Source organism: Mixophyes fleayi, chromosome 6, assembly GCF_038048845.1.
Source record: "Mixophyes fleayi isolate aMixFle1 chromosome 6, aMixFle1.hap1, whole genome shotgun sequence".
NCBI classification, from domain to species: domain Eukaryota; kingdom Metazoa; phylum Chordata; class Amphibia; order Anura; family Limnodynastidae; genus Mixophyes; species Mixophyes fleayi.
Window position 1 is genome coordinate 221,427,568 of NC_134407.1, and position 20,844 is coordinate 221,448,411.

Consider the following 20,844-nt stretch of genomic DNA (forward strand, 5'->3'; position numbering starts at 1 on the left):
GGTTAGAGGGCACATTTGCAAGAAAGAGAGGGGACAGTGGCAAGGCAAGCCCAGTCGGTCCCCAGCAGAACACAAAGATAGGGTGGCAAAATAATAAAGAGATGGGCTTTCAGAGTGTTTATAAACATAGTGGTAGGGAATTCTGTAAATGTCTAGTGACAGAAGTCTTTCAGGCAGGAGAGGATAATTACCAGAGGTGAGGTGAGGCACAATTCAGAGGTGCATATAAGAGGCCAAATATTTTGAGATGTATGAAGGGCTGGTGCTTGCAAAGGCTGTATAGATAAGGTTGAGTATATATATGCAGGGGTGGTGCTGACAAAGGCTTTATAGATAAGGTTGAGTATATATATATATATATATATATATATATATATATATATATATATATATATATATGCAGCGGTGGTGCTGACAAAGGCTTTATAGGTGAGTATATATATGCAGGGGTGGTGCTGACAAAGGCTTCATAGATAAGGTTGGGTATATATATGCAGGGGTGGTGCTGACAAAGGCTGTATAGATAAGGTTGGGTATATATATGCAGGGGTGGTGCTGACAAAGGCTGTATAGATAAGGTTGGGTATATATATGCAGGGGTGGTGCTGACAAAGGCTTTATAGGTAAGGTTGAGTGATTTTAATTGGATTCTGGAGGACATGGGAGCCGAGTGTAGGCATTTACAAAGTGATGCAGCTGATGTGGATATTAGTTTCGCTGTTTGGGTTGTGAAGTTTATGCTTCCGAGTCGGTAGGAGATGCTGTACTCAGATAAGTACTTTTTGAAGCAAGTTTATGTTTATCTGTAAAACCCAAATGGTTTCAAAGACTTTTCAGATGAGGGGCCAGAATTCTCGTTGTTACTTTGTGACATTCAGCTCTTCAGTCTCATTAGTGTAGGAGCTGTTGAGAGGTCAAAACAACTTCTTTGAGTAAACACTATTAGATTCCTCAAAGCCACAACTCATATTGTTCTACATCGGGGCGGACAGAAAAATCATTCTAGACGTGTATTAGCACGAGAGGGCTCTGTCACAGTCACTGCAGAGCTGCCACTTCCCCACCAAATGTAACTAAGTGGCATCATTCTGGAGAACAAATAAACAATAGAGCTAGTTTTATAACACACATTGGAACAGATTTTATTCCTCTCACTCACATATAATACATAATGAAGCAGATTTAATTCCTACTAGTCACATATAATACATAATAATGTTAGTTATATATAATACAAATTATACATACATGAACTGCTATTATTTCTGTCACTCACATAGAAAACATTATACACATTGTATCCAGTGTTATTCCTGTCACTCACATATAATACACATTGGAGCTTGTGTTATTCTGGGGAGTCTTAAAAATACAAGTATTGTGGAAAAGGGGAGGAGGGGATCCCTGCACTTTCTGTGAAGCCTTGCAGCAGTGTCATTAAGTATTAAAGGGGTCTAAACAAAGGTCTTTACTTATATGGATGTCTGTTAAACAGATGTATACAAAGCGGGAAACTTGGCGACTTCTTATTCGTAATACATGGGGGATGGGGACAAAGCCTGGTGTTAGCCAAGCTGGGAGCCATTCCATCTACACTGTCCACCAACACACTAGGGGGTTGGCTAAGCATTCTCTCTCTTTACTGCATAAAATGTATTCCTGGGATCAGCACTAGGCTGTCTATCTTATTGTACTTCCTTCTCCCCCAGGATTACGGCAAAAAATCCAGCAATCCAATAAAAAGACATAAACCTTCCCTTTGCAACTAAAGGATATGGCTGCATTGCTGAGTGGTATTATGGCTTTGTTATTCAATTCCATTTCCACTCTTAACATAGTGACATGGATTGTTCGTAAGAGGGATATTGATTTTTTTTTCTGTTATATGGAGATACAGTTACGACTCTCTGTATTAAAGTTTAATGACCGAAAACCTTTATGCTTAACTGGCTTTGCTCCCTTGTTTTGTATATTTATGTTTATTAGCTCATAATTGAAGACAATAAAAAAAAACAAAGTGGGGTGAGTGGGAGACAGGAGGTCAGGATAGATAGTCCATATAAACTTACAGTCATACAGTAGCGTGTCTCTAAACTTGTAACAGTGGGTGGTTAATCCTTTAGTGGTAAGTTTTTCATCTGTGCAAGTTCTTTTATATTTAACATGATTTAATACCTGTGTAAAATATGTTCCATTCTCAACACATGGAAGTCTTTTGACCTGTGTGCATTTGCTGATGTTTAACAAGACTTATCCGCTTTGCAAAACATCTCCCACATTCAGGGCATGGAAATGGCTTCTCACCTGTGTGTATTCTCTGGTGTATAATAAGATTTGACCTATTCGCAAAACATTTCCCACACTCCAAACATGGAAATGGTTTCTCTCCTGTGTGAGTTCTCTGATGCACAACTATATTTGACTTCTTTGCAAAACATTTCCCACATACAGAGCATGAAAATGGCTTTTCACCCGTGTGAATTTTCTGATGTGTAACAAGAATAGATTTACGTGTAAAACATTTCCCACACTCCGAACATGAAAAAGGCTTTTTCACAGTGTGGATTTTCTGATGAGTTTCAAGAACTGATTTACGTGTAAAACATTTACCACACTCAGAACATGGAAATTGCTCCTCACTGTTGTGAAATCTCTCATGTTCAGCAAGATTGGAACTGTTTGCAAAATATTTCCCACATTTAGAACATTGAAATATCTTCACGCTTAAGTGACTTTTCTGGTGTTCTATAAGACTTGTTTTCCTTGCAAAACATTTCCCACAGACAGAGCATGAATGTGGTTTTTCACCAGTGTGAATCCTCTTATGTTCAACAAGATGTGATTTACGTGTAAAATATTTACCACACTCTGGACATGGAAATGGTTTCTCCCCAGTATGAATTCTCTGATGTTTAACAAGATATGATTTACAGGTAAAATGTTTCCCACATTCAGGACATTGAAATGTTTTCTCCCCTTTGTGAATTCTCTGATGTTCAAAAAGATTTGAATTTTGTGTAAAACATTTACCACACTGAGAGCATGAAAAGGGCTTCACACCAGTGTGAAATCGTTGATGTGTAACAAGAATTGATTTACATGGAAAGCATTTCCCACACTCAGAACATGGAAATGGTTTCTCACCTGTGTGAATTCTCTGATGTTCAATAAGGTTTGACTTCTTTGCAAAACATTTCTCACACTCGGAACATGGAAATGGCTTCTCACCTGTGTGAATTCTCTGATGTTCAACAAGATTTGACTTTTTTGCAAAACATTTTCCACACTTGGAACATGGAAAGATTTTATCATATGTATAATCGGTACTATGTGTAACAATATCGGAATTATCAGGAGAACATCCCTCAAGATTAAAGGAATCAGATGATATATCTGAACTTTGAAGTACTGGATGTATAGTTAAGATAATAGTATTTTCTACTGCTGAATCTTGCTTGATGTTATTATATTCTCTTTCACAATCTGTAGAAAAAACGAGATGTCCCTCTGCGATATTCCTGATGGTGTGTTCATCTGCTGGAAATATAAAAACATATATGTTCACTTTGTATTCAAGACACTCTGAACCATTTTTTATGTTGTTTTAAGATTTCTGTAGGATAATTATGAAGAGGAATGTTATAGTATTCCTACTGCATGGGTTACCATACAGTTTGTAAAGAGAAACAAGGAAAACTCATTGGGAGCAGTACTATAACATGATTACTTTCTTAGCTTTCATTTTCCTGCTGTCTACTACTTCCTCCTAAGCCAACACCCTTCCATTATCCTTAACTCCTCTTTCTTTATCAACTCTGCTAAGGGGAAGGTAAAAGAGAAGACAGGACACAATACCCTTCTAGTAAGGAGACACTAGTGAGCTAACTAGAAAATCATGAACAGGAGGTCATTGCCTAGGAGCCACAGTGAGCAGACGCAGAGCTCCGACAGGACTATAACAAATTCAATCGCCATCATCATCACCATTTATTTATATAGCGCCACTAATTTCGCAGCGCTGTACAGAGAACTCATTCACATCAGTCCCTGCCACATTGGGGCTTACAATCTAAATTCCCTAACACACACAGACAGACTAGGTTCAATTTTGTTAGCAGCCAATTAACATACCAGTATGGTTTTTTTGGAGTGTGGGAGGAAACCGGAGCACCCGGAGGAAACCCAAGCAAACACAGGGAGAACATACTAGCTCCTCACAGATAAGGCCATGGTCGCGAATTGAACTCATGACCCCAGTGCTGTACGGCAGAAGTGCTAACCACTGAGCCAACGTGCTGCCCCCAATGGTGGACTCACTCTTCAAACCCCACCTTGACCAGAGTGGGCACCTCGAAGCACTCTGGAACAGAGCAGTGGAGACCCGCTGATGTGGAGCCACTCTAGGTCAACCTAGGCTCCAGAAGATAAGGTCTAAATTTTCACCTCCCACTGCCCATACCACTCACCAGAGGCAAACAGAGGCTCAAAGAGAACCCCACTCCAACAGCTGCACTAAATCTCGTATCTCTAAAAAACTTGCTCTCCTGCATCACACCAAGAACAACTTTCCTCCACCAGACAGCGGTCAGTCCACTGGCACCAGCAAGTTTTCTCCCAGTTCCCCGGGTAAAAGCTGGGAGTTTGCTACACAAAGAATCTTTTCTGCGCCTGAGGATGCTGGTAAGAGGCGCCATACAACAACACTAGAGGCCCCATGTCACTCATCTCTCACTCACTGCCTGGAACCTTCTCGCCCACCTAGAGCCGATTTAATTAACACCATTATCTGACCTGGACATTTTCAGCACAATCACATTCTCTTTCACTCATACACTACAACCCTGAAATTAGATTATACTTACACGAGCCTTAGCCAGGAGTCTTATTTTTTACATAACACTTATAATCTGCTACAAATACTTTTTGCAGTAAAACCATTCGCTCCAGATCACAAGCTTCAGTGAACAACTCACAATAAGAAACATCGCTGCCTTGCTGTGAGCGCTCAAGGTATCATTGCAGAACAATGTGATAACGCTAAAGAAAATATTCATCTAACACCTACTTATGGGCATTCAATGGAAGATTTTAAATCAACACACCTTAAGGCTATTTATATATATACTGAGCTGAAAAAAAACCAGTTCTATCCAAATGGTCCTCCCTTATTTGCCTGAAACGATAGAAGTAAATTCTCCAAAATGGGTCCCAAAAAAGTAAACCCAAACAAAGCAGTACATCCAGCACATTTATTTGGCTTTAACGCAAGCCCATCAGTTTCAAATCAAAGCCACGTGCATAAAACCCCCAAATCGACCTACAACTCTTCTACTCATTTTCATCTCAACAAACCACTCCAGCCTGATAAGGGGACATCTCGCTAGCATTCGATGGCCCATTCACCCTACAGTCCATTCAACTTTTACTAACATCCTTTAAAGCTGACATAACTTCTGAATTCAGAGTGTGGAAGTTGAATAATTGGATGGAGTCTTTTCAATTAATAACTATCAATTTAATTTTTTACTTTATGTGAAAATATGCGAATAGCACGCTACGGCGTGGAATGGCGTATTTAGCAATAACACCTGCAAACACTTCTGCATACACTTACTCTCACACATTCACTTGTAAATAGTTCACCTTAATAAAGTTCCAACGCACAGTCATTTATAATCGAATGTAATATATTTAATAGTTTAATATAATAATATTAAAACCACTTTGTTGATCTCTAAGGGTTGGGATTTAGGAAACATATCATGTTTAGTGTCATTCTAATCCACTTTTTCCCATCAGACATCAACTACAATCGGCTAAGCGTATATAAGTTATGGATGGAAGAGGAATAATGATCAGAATGATATTGAGTGTGTAATGCAAATAGACCAGTTTAAACTAGCTTTTCGGCGGGAAGACACGTATACACCTGTTGGAGAGTTGACCCCCACCCTTGGAGGGCATTGTTTGAACCGACCTATGACTGCATTCTGGAATGTCTTGAATCCTGAACCTATAGAAACACGCCAAGACCTCACTACTGTTTTTTATGTATCACAAACTATATATAAACCAGGCTCTGGGTCCACTATACAGTCTATTTGGCCACAGACTTCAGGATTGAATGACTGTATGCTGGATCCAGGGCGCTTGCGTATGTATTGGCTGTACTTATTCTATTGAATTATCATATATTGCATCTTGCCATTAAATCACTTTGTGCGTTGGAACCAGACCAAATCACAGCGGACAATTTTTATTGATAGAGTCTAGACAAAAATAATAAGAGCGACAGTAAAATAAATCAAATCTGAACTGGAGGATCTAGGTGTATGAACTGACCATAACAAAAACAAGATGGAAGAGCTGGTCGCACCCCACACAACGACTTCAGTTCTGCACATGAAACACTTCAAGATGAGGTTGCATTCATAAGAGATAATAAGAAAGCAGATTGCGAAGATTGACCTCACCATTGATGACAATTTTCTGACTTGTAGCTTTTGTCCCTTAGCATGATGACCCATCAAAAAGTAATAAAATTTCTTTAAGAGGCCGCATTGCGGAAACATACAGCAGATGAAATAACTTAATAGCTCCACTGACTAAACGAAAAAATCAAACAACTAATTACCTAATGAAAAAACTCAAATCCTAGTTGGACAAGGCGCAGAGTATTTTAAAAGGCTCTATATTCATGTTACTCCTCACCTGGCAACTCTTTAAATCCATATTTGAGGGAAACTAAAAGATTTTTATGTGGCCAGGATAGTAGTACTTCCTAAGCCAAAAAAAGATCCAGAACTAGTACAATCTCACAACTTAATCAATGTAATAATTTTAACCAATATCATCACTATCAGTCTTCAAATTTTACTACATCAAGCACAAAAGAGATTTACCAAGAGCAGATTCTCTGAACATAATGTTCATCATCCGAGAGCAGCTACGGTCCATACTCATCGATACAAAGACTACTACAGTGGTGAGTTTAGATGCGGACAAAGCCATTGCCCGCACTTAGAGGTCACACCTTGTCAGAATATTTAAACTTCAACACCTCCATCTATCTACAATCATCCTAAAGCCTTCTTAACTATTAATTACATGAAATACCAATATTTATTCTTGGGTAGAGGAACAAGACGGTGCTGCCCATTACCTCCTGCCCTATTTAATGTCGCATTGAATACATTTTTAAATAAATTAAGAGATTGGAAAGGAATTAAGGTGGGAGATGTGAACCTTAAGATATTACCAAGGCTAGACAGGCACATTTTCCTTTTAAATTGGCCAACAAAACACTTAAATATTTAGGTCTCCACAGCCCTTGTCATCATTCATAAAGAAAATCACAACTTAATTCCTGAAATGGAAAGAACTTCCTGTGTCGTTTATGATAAATTCACCACTAATAATTACCCTATGCAAATGCTGCAGTTTATACACACAAAACAATATATTAAGGCTCTTTACCAAGGTTGTAAAAAAATTATTTAGTTTAATAAATAACCAAGAGTGTCGTTATTATGCTTGCAATAACCACTTGATGATGGAGGAGTTAATCTTCCAAATATTAGAGAGTATAATTTGCCCGCAGTTTATAGGTATGTGTTAGACTGGATATTCAAATTCATTAGAGCAGTCTTCAGTCCTGATATTTATTTTATTGCAGGGACTGGATAAGGGGGAGGGGACAGGGTGGGGAAGAAGGGGGTCCTACAGGGTTAGGAATGCAACAGAGATAACTGTATAGCTATATTACGAAGAGTATAAAAGGTAAAGTGCATACAAAAGATGGGTTTGCTTAAAAACTTGACCCAAAGTCAGTATTATTACAAAGAAAACCCTGAAATCTAATGATCAATTGAAAGACTTAAAGATTTCAACACTTTGCATTAGCTCAAAACAGGTCCCTTTTTTAGTGTGTCATTGGTATCATGGAGGTGGTATCTCTCGCTCTGGGTGTTGGCTCACTCTTGACCATTCTGAAGCTGGTGTCTGGCGGAATTAGGGGGGGGGAGCAGCGGTGCACAGAGGATTATCGGGGGGGGGGCTCCCTTTTTTTTCTGAATGGTAGAAGGGGGCAAAGTCCTGGAACATTTTGGTTTGCATTGCTTGATAATCAATAGTGGGTCTATCTCTAGAACTTTGGTTGGCAGCTGGCTTAGTCTTGATATTTCTTTTCATGAAAGGTTGTAGGGAAGAATCGGAGACCGATTTTGGTACATTCGTCTACAAAGAATTTTTCTACGGGGCCTGTTTTCCGATCCTCCTTGTTTATCTTAAGGCGATTCAAGCTCAGAGAGCAGTACAGCTAATTCTTTGTCAAACACAACTTGGGAGCGAAAGAGTTCACTTGTTTTAATCCCCAAGGTGTCAATTATTGTGCCAAATTAGGATTTAAAGTCAGTGATAGCTTTTCTCTTGGTGAAACGCTATTTGAAAGCCTTCAGACACGTTAGTCAAGACCACATGGGTCCCACTTTTGTGTACTAGGTTTGGACTTCCCTATAAATAAATTAGTAGGGGTACCTTCTGGTCTGGTGGCTTCTTATATATATTTATATCTTGATGAAGGGCTGTGTGGAGCCCGAAAAGTTGACCAATTTTTAATGGAATAAATACTCTAACAATCTGGAAAAGTCCTGTGAGTGCCTCCTAATTATACTATTTTTTACATTCATGTTATTGGAGTTCCTGCACCCAGGCTGGAGAAATATCTTCAAACGTGAGTGCCTTTCCTGTTATGTGTTTATGTGTTTATATATATATATATATATATATATATATAGATAACACACACACACACACATTGTTGGGAGCGGCTATGTGAGCTGTCATCCACTCAGCCGATCAGAAGCTATCTGCTTCTGATTGGCTGTGGATTAACCTCTGAAGCGGATAGGTTAGAATATATTGCTACTTTCATTCGTATATGAGAAAGAAGATTATACCTTATGACTTGGTTGAGTGTAAGGGTACCTGGCTGTAAGTACGCCGGAGGTAAACCTGGCGCAGAGCTGGGCGCATCTTCAGATGCGACTACAGCATATTTTTTAGACGCATATGCGTTTAACTCTGGATTAGCCCCGATGTTTCTAAACTTAACGATGTAGCGGCACATACACGCGCTGGAAGACACGCACAACTATGGGGAGATAACCACCAATCAACAACCATCCTGACTGTGCCAGGAAAAAACTGATGGTATAGAGAATAGACTGAGACGTGAGAACGTTCACCTCATGGGCCCCCCGGAAAGAGCTGAAGGGCAGATATCGGAGGCATTCCTGGAAACACCAATATATTTGGTGCAGATGCATTTTCAACATTCTTTGCCATAGAAAGTGCTCATCCAAAACAACAGATGGTGGAACGTTTCAAAACCAGACAATGAAGGTGGATACAGTTTGAAATGGCCTAAAAAGCTACACAGGAAATCAGGCAAAGACTACAGGAAATATATTACTATACAGAATTCCGTACACTCTAATATATCAATATATGAAGATTTCACACAAATGTAGTATGTATGAATTAGAACATGTTAGCAGCTTTTTATTATAATAGTTAATCTTCTATAACACATGACATGGTACTGAGCTCGGAAAATTAGAAAGCGACGGGCCGAACGGACACAACAGGGCGAATAGGGCGGATACCCAGAATGTCTCTCTATATAAGTATCAGAGGGCAGAGCACAGTGATGCAGAAAACGTAGTAAGAAACATCGTAAGACTGTCAAGGAAACAAACGCGAGTGACACTGCTGTAGAGACCCTTCAGGGCACTGTAATCCGGTGTGTTGAGAAAGACACTACCAGATATCACTATGTATCATACATATGTCGGAGTGCGAGAATCTCTCCACTTTTAGGTTAGAGAAAAGCAAAGTCAGAGTAAAATGTTCAAGCTTGAATCAGGAGTTCCCATAAATGGAGACTAGATCCTCCACCATTGTGTACCACACACATTCAGTTTACAAGCAGGCCTGGTCGTAGAGGTAAACTCCACTGTGGAAGGACAGAAACGTTCATGAAATCTGAAGACTTGGTAAGTGAAGGCCACACTAGCCAATGAGAATGGTTATTCAACAAGTGTTATTATAAAAGGGGAATAACGGGTAATGTCACAGGGTGCAGTAAACAGAGATGATCATGGGTCATATCAGAAAAGGTCTCTTCCATTGATCAGTGTCTTGTGTCTGTGGATAAAGATCAGACTGAAACCCACTGTAATGAGATGTATGAGACAAACCAGAGAGTGTGGGGAGGAGGCTGGTCAGATCTCTGGGCTGGTAGCACAATGATATAATGTGAGGAGGAGAGCAGGAGTATAATAGGGCTGATGGCTCCTGATGTATGAGAATCACCAGAGAGTGTGAGGAGGAGACTGGTCAGATCTCTGGGCTGGTAGCACAATGATATGATGTGAGGAGGAGAGCAGGAGTCTAATAAGGGCTGATGGCTCCTGATGTATGAGAATCACCAGAGTGTGGGGAGGAGACTGGTCAGATCTCTGGGCTGGTAGCACAATGATATAATGTGAGGAGGAGAGCAGGAATCTAATAGGGGCTGATGGCTCCTGATGTATCAGAATCATCAGAGAGTGTGGGGAGGAGACTGGTCAGATCTCTGGGCTGGTAGAACAATGATATGATGTGAGGAGGAGAGCAGGAGTCTAATAGGGTCTGATGGCTCCTGATGTATGAGAATCACCAGAGTGTGGGGAGGAGACTGGTCAGATCTCTGGGCTGGTAGCACAATGATATGATGTGAGGAGGAGAGCAGGAGTCTAATAGGGTCTGATGGCTCCTGATGTATGAGAATCACCAGAGAGTGTGGGGAGGAGACTGGTCAGATCTCTGGGCTGGTAGCACAATGATATGATGTGAGGAGGAGAGCAGGAGTCTAATAGGGTCTGATGGCTCCTGATGTATGAGAATCACCAGAGAGTGTGGGGAGGAGACTGGTCAGATCTCTGGGCTGGTAGCACAATGATATGATGTGAGGAGGAGAGCAGGAGTCTAATAGGGGCTGATGGCTCCTGATGTATGAGAATCACCAGAGTGTGAGGAGGAGACTGGTCAGATCTCTGGGCTGGTAGCACAATGATATGATGTGAGGAGGAGAGCAGGAGTCTAATAGGGGCTGATGGCTCCTGATGTATGAGAATCACCAGAGTGTGGGGAGGAGACTGGTCAGATCTCTGGGCTGGTAGCACAATGATATGATGTGAGGAGGAGAGCAGGAGTCTAATAGGGGCTGATGGCTCCTGATGTATGAGAATCACCAAAGTGTGGGGAGGATACTGGTCAGATCTCTGGGCTGGTAGCACAATGATATGATGTGAGGAGGAGAGCAGGAGTCTAATAGGGGCTGATGGCTCCTGATGTATGAGAATCACCAAAGTGTGGGGAGGATACTGGTCAGATCTCTGGGCTGGTAGCACAATGATATGATGTGAGGAGGAGAGCAGGAGTCTAATAGGGGCTGATGGCTCCTGATGTATGAGAATCACCAGAGTGTGGGGAGGAGACTGGTCAGATCTCTGGACTGGTTGTACAATGATATGATGTGAAGAGGAGAGCAGGAGTCTAATAGGGCTGATGGCTCCTGATGTATGAGAATCACCAGTGTGTGAGGAGGAGACTGGTCAGATCTCTGGACTGGTTGTACAATGATATGATGTGAAGAGGAGAGCAGTAGTCTAATAGGGCTGATGGCTCCTGATGTATGAGAATCACCAGAGAGTGTGGGGAGGAGACTGGTCAGATCTCTGGGCTGGTAGCACAATGATATGATGTGAAGAGGAGAGCAGGGGTCTAATAGGGCTGATGACTCCTGATGTATGAGAATCACCAGAGAGTGTGAGGAGGAGACTGGTCAGATCTCTGGGCTGGTAGCACAATGATATGATGTGAAGAGGAGAGCAGGGGTCTAATAGGGCTGATGACTCCTGATGTATGAGAATCACCAGAGAGTGTGAGGAGGAGACTGGTCAGATCTCTGGGCTGGTAGCACAATGATATGATGTGAAGAGGAGAGCAGGGGTCTAATAGGGCTGATGACTCCTGATGTATGAGAATCACCAGAGAGTGTGAGGAGGAGACTGGTCAGATCTCTGGGCTGGTAGCACAATGATATGATGTGAAGAGGAGAGCAGGAGTCTAATAGGGGCTGATGGCTCCTGATGTATGAGAATCACCAGAGTGTGGAGAGGAGACTGGTCAGATCTCTGAGCTGGTAGCACAATGATATGATGTGAGGAGGAGAGCAGGAGTCTAATAGGGACTGATGGCTCCTGATGTATGAGAATCACCAGAGCGTGGGGAGGAGACTGGTCAGATCTCTGGGCTGGTAGCACAACGATATGATGTGAGGCGGAGAGCAGGAATCTAATATGGGCTGATGGCTCCTGATGTATGAGAATCACCAGAGTATCGGGAAGAGACTGGTCAGATCTCTGGGCTGGTAGCACTATGATATGATGTGAGGCGGAGAGCAGGAATCTAATATGGGCTGATGGCTCCTGATATATGAGAATCACCAGAGTATGGGGAGGAGACTGGTCAGATCTCTGGGCTGGTAGCACTATGATATGATGTGAGGCAGGAGTCTAATAGGGGCTGATGGCTCCACCTCTGGGCAGATACTTGTTCCTTATTAACTTGTGCTCACCTGTACTGATATCTGTAGGGATTTCCTCCTCCTTACACTGCTGATCACCCCTCACATATGTCTCTTCTTCTCCCTTTAGATCTTCTACCTCAATATCAGTCAGATCTTCACCCTAAATAACCCACAAAAGAATAAACACGTTAATAATGTCCGATTACATTAATTGAGAATAAAGAGTGTATAAAACACACACACTAAACAGATCATACAGGAAATAGCAACTTTGATTTTTAGTGAGACCCTAAATTCCATCTACCTGATACTCCTGTGGGATACTGTGATTTTCCTCTGTGCAATCCTGTGAATAATGAGGAGGGGGACATCTCTCTGCTTGATTTCTGTTACTAGACCCATCTGTAGGAGACACATTGTGATTGAATACAGTGTTATATGTGATGATCAGATGATGAGTGAGTCTAGGTGAACCTCAAGCTCTCATCATTACAATAAATTAAAGTCTCCTCTTACCCAGTGATGTGACGGTCTTGGTATTGTCCATCATCACGTCCTCATACAGATAATTGTGTCCTTCTAAATACTCCCACTCCTCCATGGATAAATAGACAGCAACATCCTGACACCTTATAGGAACCTGACACACACAATGATACAGTCATCACCCAGACACATCCCCTGGTGTTACTGTATAATGTCCCATTCCCAGCAGTCACCTCTCCAGTCAGCAGCTGAATGATCTTGTTGGTGAGTTCTAGAATCCTCTGGTCATTGTTTCTCTCATGTATCAGTGAGTGAGGTGGAGGCACCGTGATGGGGCTCTGGGTCCTTCTCAGTCTACCCAACACACGGGAATGGTTGCTAGGCTTCACATGCTCACCAGATATCTTTTTCACAACTACGTAATCCTGTGTGTTGAGAAAGACACTAACAAACATCACTATATAAGTTCCTAGAATTTCTAACCTATCCAGCCAGATGCCTGCTTTGAATAGCGATACAAGTGAGGTCACTGTGACACTCCCAGAATCCCTCACCTCTCCAGTCAGCAGGCAAATGATTTCCAGGGTGAGATTTAATATCCTCTCTGCCATCTCTTTTATGTCCTTGTCCATACTCCGTGGATCAGTCGGGTAGAATACTTTGGATCTTGTGAAGGAAACTGAAAGTGAGGAGAAGTCAGCAGAGAAGATCCTGGTGCACAGTAAAAATAACGAATATAAGACTGTATCATATAAATCAAAAATATAGTGGGCGAGTATCATACATAAATAATCCAACCAGTAATATGTTATGTAAATACTGTAAAGTTGAAAGAACAGTGATGATACAAGTTTTTGTAGTGTAGGAATAACATTGTAATGAAGAGGAAAGATGGTAAGATGACAATAACTCTTCATGGTTAATTAATACATGCATAGATAAGTATAATGTGAATTTATTTTCAACTGAGCTGAAGTCAAACCGAATGATGCAGAGAGAGGGGTTAGCTGGGTAAACGGCATACCCAGCTAACCCCTCTCTCTGCATGAAATGGTAAGGGCCATAGTTCTTCTACATTAAGGTACAAGACGTTGCACTAGTGGAAGAAATGAGAAGCAAAATATCCCCAAGAACGACATGTGATCCTGTGACAGAGGTGGTTTGTGATTCACGATGTCCATCACTTTTTCTATATGCAAGACAAGGCTTTACTGCAATGTTTGCAAGGCGTTATATTACATCCTAGACCAATAAGTACAGGCATTACTATAAAGATTTTTTTTTTATATAAGTAAACATCCATTATATTCTGTCTGTCAGGATCTGCCTTCGCCTGTACTGCAGTATCGCATGAGCATGCTGCTTAGTCTTGGCAGCTCCTGTCTCCTGGATTACAATGGACATGGGGGTAAGTAAATGTATCGAGCTGAGAGTTTTCCAGCGGGTTTGAAAAACCAATCAGATTCTAGCTATTTAATTAGCACATTCTACAAAATGATAGCTAGAATCTGATTGGTTGCTATAGGCAACATCTCCACTTTTCAAACCTGCCGGAAAACTCTCAGCTCGATACATTTACCCCCTGGAGTTATTTGTATGTGCCTTGCAGTACCTCTGACTTGCCAGAGGTGATGCTACAGAACCTTTGTCTCTTCCGTCTGTGGCAGGAGTTAACCTCCTGCTCACATTAATTACTGCACCTGTTCTCTCCCTATTTATGCCTGTCTCCCTCAGTTCACTTTTGCTGGTCATTACTGTTGTTGTTCTCAGTGTTACGTCTCCTGTTCCCTTGGACTACTGCAAGTTGACTGCCGACATCCCTGTTCCTGGTTTCTTTCCACTCAGCCCGTTCACCTGCACCAACCGCATTCTCTGTTGTTACCTGCTTTCAACCTCACCCAGAGATCCATTGTTCAGGTTCTGCAATATTTGGTTTGTACCTTTTCCTGCACTATCTGGATCATATCTGCTCAATAAATATTATTATGCTTTCACCATACTTTGGGCACCATAGCTGTCATTTCCAGCTTTCAGCATAGTAGTGTGACCCTGTCCTTATTACATATTGGATAATTTTCTCCTTTAACATTGCCAGTGTTGGAAAGTTTATGAAGACATGTGGAACTTGCATTTTCAAGACACAATATGATTACATGTAGTTTGTGATTGGAGCAAACTTTATTTTAAGATGGCCTTTGCCCTTGAAGGAAACAAACATTACTGTGTATTCCAGCTGCCATCTACCGTTGTCTGTAATTATGACATAATAATAAGTAGTGTAATCTTAAGGGGGTCTGATATTGATTAGAAAACCTAGATTTACTAAACTGCTGGTTTGAAAAAGTGGAGATGTTGCCTGTGGCAACCAATCATATTCTAGCTGTCATTTTGTGGAATGCACTAAATAAATGACAGCTAGAATCTGATTGGTTGCTGTAGGCAACATCATCACTTTTTCAGACCCGCAGTTTAGTAAATCCAGCCCCTAGTCTCAACGGGAGTACTTTGAAATCTCTCCAGTGGACTTAAACAGAAGTGTCCGGATAACCTAACACTAAGGGGGGGAATTCAAATGACCGCGTTATATTTGAGAATAACACGGCCCGCGCATTATTACTGTTAGTACGGTAATTTCAACCCTGATTATTTTTTTTCTCGCAGCTCTGTGAGCAAAAATCTGCATTAAAATTACCGTACTAATGGAAACAGTGCGCGGGATGAGTTATTCTCACGAATATTACTGTCAATTTAATTGGATCATTTCAAGTGCCTTGCTTGGTTCTTGACGCTTGATTGTAGGTTGGATAACCTACAATCAAAGTTAAGTAAACACTCTAACTCCTTAATGACTATACCTCTGTGCCTGTTATTAGTCCTCCTCTGTGTCATTACTTTATGATTATACAGCCGAACCTCAGTGAATCAGAAACATTCACTTCTACCAGTTGCTAAAAATGAATTATGACCACTTGTATAGGTGGATGCGCAGATCCGGAGAATCATCTTGCTCCAGATCTGAATTTAAAAATGCATTTTTCTTAGTAAAACATATGTGTACAAAACACATAGGAATACTGTCATATGTATGTGGGAACTGCTGCCAACAGATATAAGATAAATAAGAAAAGAGAGATGAGAGACCAATAAAATAAGAATTATATGTAAGGATCAAAGTAGAATATCTTCATGCAAACAAGGAGAAGTCTAAAAAAGCCTTTACATAATATATATAGAAAGGGTAAGAGGAGCAGAGTTGCACTTCTTTAACCTGGATATTTGGAGGACAAGAGAGGACACTACCAGATTATGGGTAAACTGGTGGTCACGGTGGTGGGGGACTGGCGGCCATACATAACATGACAGCGTAGACCAGGACTCTCTCGCCTGCAGTGTCATATCTGGATAATGAAGGTCTACATTGTCCATACACTGCAGTATTCTGCACCTGCTTATAGCTGCTGCTGGCATTAACCAATGGCTACAGGTGATGTCGGTGCAACAAACGCCATAACACCAACTACAGCTTCCATTAAGTGCCGGAAATAGCTATAATAGGGTGTCAGCTACATGCAGGAATAACCCACTAATTGCCACTACCAGCAACGAAAGTAACTATGTACAGATGGGTCCAAAGGAAGAAACAGGCCCAATATGTAGAACATTTATAAACTGAACATATCCAGGGCCTGCGAGATAAACAGGTGGGCTCAGTATATAATATGCTGGGCACCGTTTACAATATACAATGATGTGTCAGTCATTACTGAATATACATGTACTGGTCACAGCTGGATACAGCAATGTAACCAATAACACGCGGGGTTGTGGACATTAAGGGCTAGATTTACTAAGCTGCGGGTTTGAAAAACTGGGGATGTTGCCTATAGCAACCAATCAGATTCTAGCTTTCATTTATTTAGTACCTTCTACAAAATAACAGATAGAATTTGATTGGTTGCTATAGGCAACATCCCCACTTTTTCAAACCCGCAGCTTAGTAAATCTAGCCCTTAATGTCTTGGTCTGCAACTAAAAGCAATTTATTCCTGGGTGCTGATTATGGTGGATTCTGGTGTAAGGAAACTGCTGGGGCACCGTCATATATGAGAATACTGGTATAATGATGGTGCACAGGTATAATGTGGGGACCACTGCTATAATGTAGGGATAATGATGATGATATAATGCAGGGACAATGGTATAATATAGGGACACTAGTATAATGCAGGGAATATAACTGGTGCTGATATAATGCAGGGACAATGGTATAATATAAGGACACTAGTATAATGCAGGAATACTGGTATAATATAGGGACACTAGTATAATGCAGGAATACTGGTATAATATAGGGACACTAGTATAATGCAGGGACAATGGTATAATATAGGGACACTAGTATAATGCAGGAATACTGGTATAATATAGGGACACTAGTATAATGCAGGAATACTGGTATAATATAAGGACACTTGTATAATGTAGGAATACTGGTATAATATAGGGACACTTGTATAATATAAGGACACTAGTATAATGTAGGAATACTGGTATAATATAGGGACACTAGTATAATGCAGGAATAATGGTATAATATAGGGACACTAGTATAATGCAGGGATACTGGTATAATATAAGGACACTAGTATAATGCAGGGACTATGGTATAATATAAGGACACTAGTATAATGTAGGAATACTGGTATAATATAAGGACATTAGTATAATGCAGGAATACTGGTATAATATAAGGACACTAGTATAATGCAGGGACACTGGTATAATATAAGGACACTAGTATAATGCAGGGATACTGGTATAATATAAGGACACTAGTATAATGCAGGGATACTGGTATAATATAAGGACACTGGTATAATGCAGGAATACTGGTATAATATAGGGACACTGGTATAATGCAGGGACACTAGTATAATGCAGGAATACTGGTATAATATAAGGACACTAGTATAATGCAGGGATACTGGTATAATATAAGGACACTGGTATAATGCAGGGACAATGGTATAATATAGGGACACTAGTATAATGTAGGAATACTGGTATAATATAAGGACACTAGTATAATGTAGGAATACTGGTATAATATAAGGACACTAGTATAATGTAGGAATACTGGTATAATATAGGGACACTAGTATAATGCAGGAATACTGGTATAATATAAGGACACTAGTACAATGCAGGGATACTGGTATAATATAAGGACACTGGTATAATGCAGGGACAATGGTATAATATAGGGACACTAGTATAATGTAGGAATACTGGTATAATATAAGGACACTAGTATAATGTAGGAATACTGGTATAATATAAGGACACTAGTATAATATAAGGACACTAGTATAATGCAGGAATACTGGTATAATATAAGGACACTGGTATAATATAAGGACACTAGTATAATGCAGGGACTATGGTATAATATAAGGACACTAGTATAATGCAGGGACTATGGTATAATATAAGGACACTAGTATAATATAAGGACACTAGTATAATGCAGGAATACTGGTATAATATAAGGACACTGGTATAATATAAGGACACTAGTATAATGCAGGAATACTGGTATAATATAAGGACACTGGTATAATGCAGGAATACTGGTATAATATAAGGACACTAGTATAATGCAGGAATACTGGTATAATATAAGGACACTGGTATAATGCAGGAATACTGGTATAATATAAGGACACTAGTATAATGCAGGAATACTGGTATAATATAAGGACACTAGTATAATGCAGGAATACTGGTATAATATAAGGACACTAGTATAATGCAGGAATACTGGTATAATATAAGGACACTAGTATAATATAAGGACACTAGTATAATGCAGGAATACTGGTATAATATAAGGACACTAGTATAATGCAGGAATACTGGTATAATATAAGGACACTAGTATAATATAAGGACACTAGTATAATGCAGGAATACTGGTATAATATAGGGACACTAGTATAATGCAGGGACTATGGTATAATATAGGGACACTAGTATAATGCAGGGACTATGGTGCTGGTATAAAGAACAGTGTGACCAGGCCTCACACACAGGACTATATAACGAGCTGCCCTCTCACATTTCCCTGCACAGCATGGGGGCGCCCTCTTCTCTATAAATAAGAATAAACAGTACTGACCAGCAGCCTCCAATCACTATGAGTAGTCATGAATTCCCCCTGGACGCAGTAACGCGCATGCGCAGGAAGAGACATACAGTCGGGTGCAGGGTCCTAGTAGAGTTGGAGAGCGGCGGCCATGTTCTTGTGGTCTGTCCGTCCAGCACGGAGACACTAGATCTCCGTTTATTATTATATATTTTATTCCTTCTAGTGATGAACTCAGAGCAGAATCTCACTAATCAGAGACACTTGCAAACACTAGAGAGAGTTAAATTTGTCACAAGTGATGTAAGACTGTGGCCATTTTCTTGTGGTTTAACCCACTTTCACAGGCAAACATACTGTTATAAGATATAGGGATCTATTTATTAAGAACCATCCCATAACAAGATGTTATATCACTGTGTATTACAGCAATAACTAATCTTTTATCTAGCAATTCATTAAGGAAGTTCACTGGTGATAATGGATGACCAGACACTACAGAAAATGTTTCCCTTGTCTTTTTATTTTTTATATCTTTTTTTTTTTTTGTCTTTCCTCTTTATTTTGCTCATCTGTCCACACTACAAGATAACTGTAGTCTGGATAGAGAAGGTAAGAGTTTAACAATAAATTACATTTTTTTATTTCCCTATAATGTTACAGATTCCACAGTACAGCAACATCCTGGAGAAAGTCCCTTTATGGATGAAACGCCTCGGAATAATCATCAATACACATATTACACATCGGAATGGGACCTTAGAAGCTTCTGTTGTGCCACATTCCATTTGCGGCTCATCACTTACCAGGACCACAGCAGATGCCGGGTGTCACTATCAATGGCTGGAGGTAACTCGGACACACCAAAAGAATAGCACGGAATGCAATTAGGGGCAAAGTTATTAGGGCTTATGTAGGGTAAGGTTTCATCTCTCTAAGCCACATTATTTATATTGTTATTAAATGTGGTTATTTTGTTTTTCCAGTGCCTCCTGACCTTTTCAAAAAGAGCCATAATCACCAATCATAATCTCTTTTTTTTCTTGTAGTATACGTACAATCCACTCATCAAAGCAGGAGCAGTAACAAATGTTTCTGAGTTTCCAGAAGTGGACCGAGAAAGAGGAACTGTAACAGCAGAAGACAGCGAGGCCAGGAATGGGACAACCGTGGAAGAACCGTCACCACCAGCCGGAGATGAGGGGAACTCCTTGGCCAGCACATGTCTTGTAAGGAATATTAGTCTCCCTATGATCTTACCTTATGATAAGTTGGGGAGAGCTTCTGTGGCTTCTCAATTAAAGAACCACTATGTTGCAGCCATCTTCATCATTAATGATGATGATGAAGTTGGGGAGAGCTTCTGAGGCTTTTCAGTTATTGAACCACTATGTTGCAGTCTCCTTCATCATCGATGATGATGATGAAGTTGGGGAGAGCTTCTGAGGCTTCTCGATTAGTTGAACCACTATGTTGCAGTCTCCTTCATCATCGATGATGATGATGAAGTTGGGGAGAGCTTCTGAGGCTTTTCAGTTATTGAACCACTATGTTGCAGTCTCCTTCATCATCGATGATG

General features: G+C 40.5%; 3 protein-coding genes across 8 annotated transcripts in view; 2 read left to right on the plus strand and 1 right to left on the minus strand.

The window, feature by feature from the left end:
- The window catches only part of LOC142159871 (uncharacterized), a 100,577-nt gene that overhangs the window by 59,151 nt on the left and 20,582 nt on the right, over window positions 1–20,844 (plus strand). The window lies entirely within an intron of this gene.
- LOC142159815 (uncharacterized) overlaps window positions 1–20,844 on the plus strand; it is a 202,168-nt gene that overhangs the window by 24,866 nt on the left and 156,458 nt on the right. The gene's annotated exons all lie outside the window — the stretch shown is intronic.
- LOC142159825 (uncharacterized) lies at window positions 1,110–19,355 on the minus strand. 4 transcript variants are annotated; one of them, XM_075214601.1, is made up of 7 exons: window positions 19,299–19,355; window positions 13,675–13,799; window positions 13,354–13,545; window positions 13,151–13,229; window positions 12,939–13,036; window positions 12,683–12,794; window positions 1,110–3,537 (listed from the first exon to the last, which is right to left on the minus strand). In XM_075214601.1, exons 2-7 carry the CDS (start codon window positions 13,750–13,752, stop codon window positions 2,198–2,200), a joined length of 1,899 nt encoding a protein of 632 aa, XP_075070702.1. In that variant the 5' UTR covers window positions 13,753–13,799; window positions 19,299–19,355; the 3' UTR covers window positions 1,110–2,197. The 4 variants fall into 4 exon arrangements, with proteins under 4 accessions (XP_075070702.1, XP_075070701.1, XP_075070699.1 ...); XM_075214600.1 differs by having other exon boundaries at window positions 1,110–3,534; window positions 13,151–13,274; XM_075214598.1 differs by having other exon boundaries at window positions 13,151–13,274.